The sequence below is a fragment of the Sinocyclocheilus anshuiensis genome, unplaced genomic scaffold (assembly GCF_001515605.1).
Source record: "Sinocyclocheilus anshuiensis isolate Anshui unplaced genomic scaffold, SAMN03320099.WGS_v1.1 scaffold1393, whole genome shotgun sequence".
Classification (NCBI taxonomy): domain Eukaryota; kingdom Metazoa; phylum Chordata; class Actinopteri; order Cypriniformes; family Cyprinidae; genus Sinocyclocheilus; species Sinocyclocheilus anshuiensis.
Window position 1 is genome coordinate 448,770 of NW_015548343.1, and position 3,382 is coordinate 452,151.

The following is a 3,382-nucleotide window of genomic DNA, read 5'->3' on the forward strand; positions in this document are numbered from 1 at the left end:
ATATATTTATCTAGAGAAAACGGTGCTATTGGTATTTTTGAATTTTGCAGACCACTTTAAAAACTGTGAACGGTCTTTAGTGATGAGAAGGGGGGCGTTCACCGTTTGTTCACCAAGTTAAGGAGGCAGATCTTGATGATCTAGGTCAGATTTATATCTAGAACATCTTTTCCAGTCATTTGGAGTTTTAAATTGATTTTCAAATAGTTCAAACGCCTCTTTAATTTATTGCATCGAGACTGAATGAAGTAGTTATGTCCGATTCGTTAACGAATCGTTAGTTGAATCGAATCTTTTCAATGAATCGGTTCGCGATTCTTTCAGAAATCTGCCTGAGCTGTTCTTGAGTGAAAAATAAAAAGGGTATTTAATAGCATTATGACAAAGTTAGTCACATTTAAATAATTATATCTAAATTTAAAACTTTTTTTCAAAAGAAAAATGTACATTTTATTGTTATTTATAAATGCGAATTATATTCAGGGACTAAAGGATCGAAACACATAATTAGAGTAAACACTTTTATTGTAAACAACATTATTATTTTTTTTAGCCAGTGTTATGAATTAAGCATTTAGCAGAAATGACTGCCAAATTTACACCACTTGAATGTGCCAAAAGCCTATATGATTTTGATCTGTATCCCCACAGTTTCCTTTGAGTAATTTTGTAACATGACCCAAAACATTTGCTCTTTCTCTTTGCAGTCACGAGAAACCGGAAACAGAGGAGGTTGTTCAGCTGCAGGAGGGTAAGTAAAAACAAGCATGTGCGGATGCAGTGAGTGATGCATATATCTATATACCACTGTTCGTTTGTGGTGCGTTTCTCAGGAGAGGGGGTGGGAGCGGCGGAGCAGGCAGCGGTTACCATAGGTAGTGTCCAGCAAGCAGCAGCCTTTGCAGACCACAATGTTCAGTACCAGTTCCGGACAGAGAACACTGGTGGACAGGTCAGTGCGACCTTTGACCTTTCCAGGGTTCAAACTGGGGTGACTCTGTAATAAAACATGACCTGGAGTACTGTCTCAGTAACAGATCTTATGAGAATGCTTTTATGAACATTTTCACTTCATGCTATATCAAAAGAAGAGAAATTCAGTAAAATGACTTCTTAAAATCTGTGTGTGAGCCTTGTGATGGACTGGCCATTCATGCAGGGATTTTCCTTGCCTGTGGCTCAAGACACTGAGTTAGGCTCCATTATTAGGCAACTCTAATAAGGACAAAAAGGTTTGGATTATAGAATGGATGGATGGACTTCTGAAAAGATTTATTTAAAGATACAGCTCACAACTTGGAGGCATTTTTAAAATTATTTAAAAATTTCAGAACAAAATAAAGTTGACCTTACAGAACTGGGCTAATAGTACTCAACATCCCACTTACAAATGTTGCGGGGAAGTACAGTTTCATAAAACTTCAATGGCCAATTTTCATAAACGACCTATTTAAAATTTTCAGAACAAAATAAAAAATGTTTGGTCTAAAATTAATTAAATATAATCTAGAATTACAGTAAAATTATACTTTATAATCAAAAGAAGGGGTGAGCCACTGGCTCAAATTACCCCACTCTTAACAAACTTGTATCATCCAGCAGTTTAGAGATAACATCACGCTACATTACTATAGCCTCATATTATAACTTTCTAAAGCACAAACACAAACACACAAAAAGCAAAAAGAGTCCTTGAAAATAAAATGATCACTTTGAACAGCAAAAAAAAACAGTTTTTTTAACCTAAATGTAGTTACAAATTATTCCATGGGCCTCTCTCCATCACAGGGTTAGTAAAATGGTTAACTCCTCAAATATGTGTGGTCATATCACCAATCTTGTTTATGGTTGTCTCGAAACAAGGGGTGGCTCAACTTCCCCACAGGCTCAAATCACCCCGCTCTCCCCTATAGGCATTATTTTAGCTAACTTATATTCTAGTATGTATCATCAACTGTTCATTATAATTCGATTCCTGATAGATAAAATCAAGTGCAATCCTGCTTTTTTCTTTACTGTTGAATATCCTGTTTCATTCAGAAATGTCAAACTATGAAACTAGGTTTCAAATGGGAATTCATGTTTGCTTTAATGCATTTTTGTTATTTAATTCCGCATAGTTAGATTATGCAACTTAAAGATACAAAACATTTTTACAAAATGCACCTTTGTGTTCTGACCTGATACAGGTGACATATCGTGTGGTCCAGGTAACAGAGGACCATTTGGAAGCAGCAGGAGATGGAGGAGCGGCAGTCAGTGTAGTGTCCACAGCTGCCTTTGCGAGCGCACAGCAAGCAGTAGCACAGGTGTGTATGGAACAGACTGGATGAAAGCATGGAGTAAAGCAATAAATGAATGCAGTGTCAAATTTGCCTGCACGTCTCTCATATTTCTGTATCTATCTTTCTATAGGCTGTCATCCAGAACCCTTTCAGTAATGGAGGCAGTCCAGTGGGGGAAACAGTGGGGGGAGAGACACGCTTTGCCTACTTCCCAGCAGCAACTGTCAGTGACGGTACAGCTGTCTCAGTGCAGGCCACGTCTGATCCGACCCTCACACAGGCTGGAGGTCAGTTTCACATGCCAAAGTCCAAAAACAGTGTTTGCCATCAGTGCTTATTGAAATAACCTATTTTACCGGTTTACATGTAAATCAATAACCTGGCAATGCAAGTAAGCTGCATTTAGAAGAATTGTATATGAGTTGTGATGGTAAATTAAGCATTAAAACCAACAGAGTACTCAAATGTCAGTGGGAAACATGCACAGTTTTTATGACTGTACCACTTGTCCTATGGCTGCACGAAATGAGAACATTTTAAATTTTTTTAAAATAATTTCTTGGGTCAGTAATGATTAAGAATTTGCAATATGTTTCCTCCTCACCACCGCAAAACACTCACTGTGGCTGGACGCACTTAAATCTGCCGTATGGATGCTTTCCGGTCACAGATTACACATGCTATAAACAAACAGAATGCAGGTTAAGGTGTTTACATGCCGGGAGAAATTTTGGTAATGTGCAAAATTCTATGAATCTGTGTCATTTGGTTTATGTTTAAGCCGTGTATGACCTTATGAAAAAATAAACCAAATCGGTTTAACACGCATGACCACTAGGGTTGTGACGGTGAGGAAATTTTCCCACCGGTTAATCGACGTATGACAACACCGGTAATACCGGTATCACTGCGGGTGCGGGGCGTTCCCTCTTTTCCTCGCTTTCCTTCTCTTTTAAATAGCTTGTAAAAGTGGTGTGCTTCACTTTCAATAGCGGCAATTCGAAGTAAAGCAATTGTTCGTTTGAATTTTCCCTCTTTTCCTCGCTTTCCTTCGCTTTTAAATAGCTTAAAAGCGGCGTGCGCATTTTACTTTCACT

At 38.1% G+C, this 3,382-nt stretch overlaps 1 protein-coding gene across 2 annotated transcripts in view; it reads left to right on the top strand.

Annotated features, from left to right (window-relative positions):
* Positions 1-3,382, top strand: part of LOC107656615 (upstream stimulatory factor 2-like) — a 12,910-nt gene that overhangs the window by 1,228 nt on the left and 8,300 nt on the right. For both annotated transcript variants that reach the window (XM_016444521.1, XM_016444523.1), the window contains exons 2-5: positions 708-751; positions 834-952; positions 2,190-2,309; positions 2,416-2,572. In XM_016444521.1, the coding sequence (XP_016300007.1) occupies positions 708-751; positions 834-952; positions 2,190-2,309; positions 2,416-2,572 (440 nt within the window). The remainder of the gene's footprint in view (positions 1-707; positions 752-833; positions 953-2,189; positions 2,310-2,415; positions 2,573-3,382) is intronic.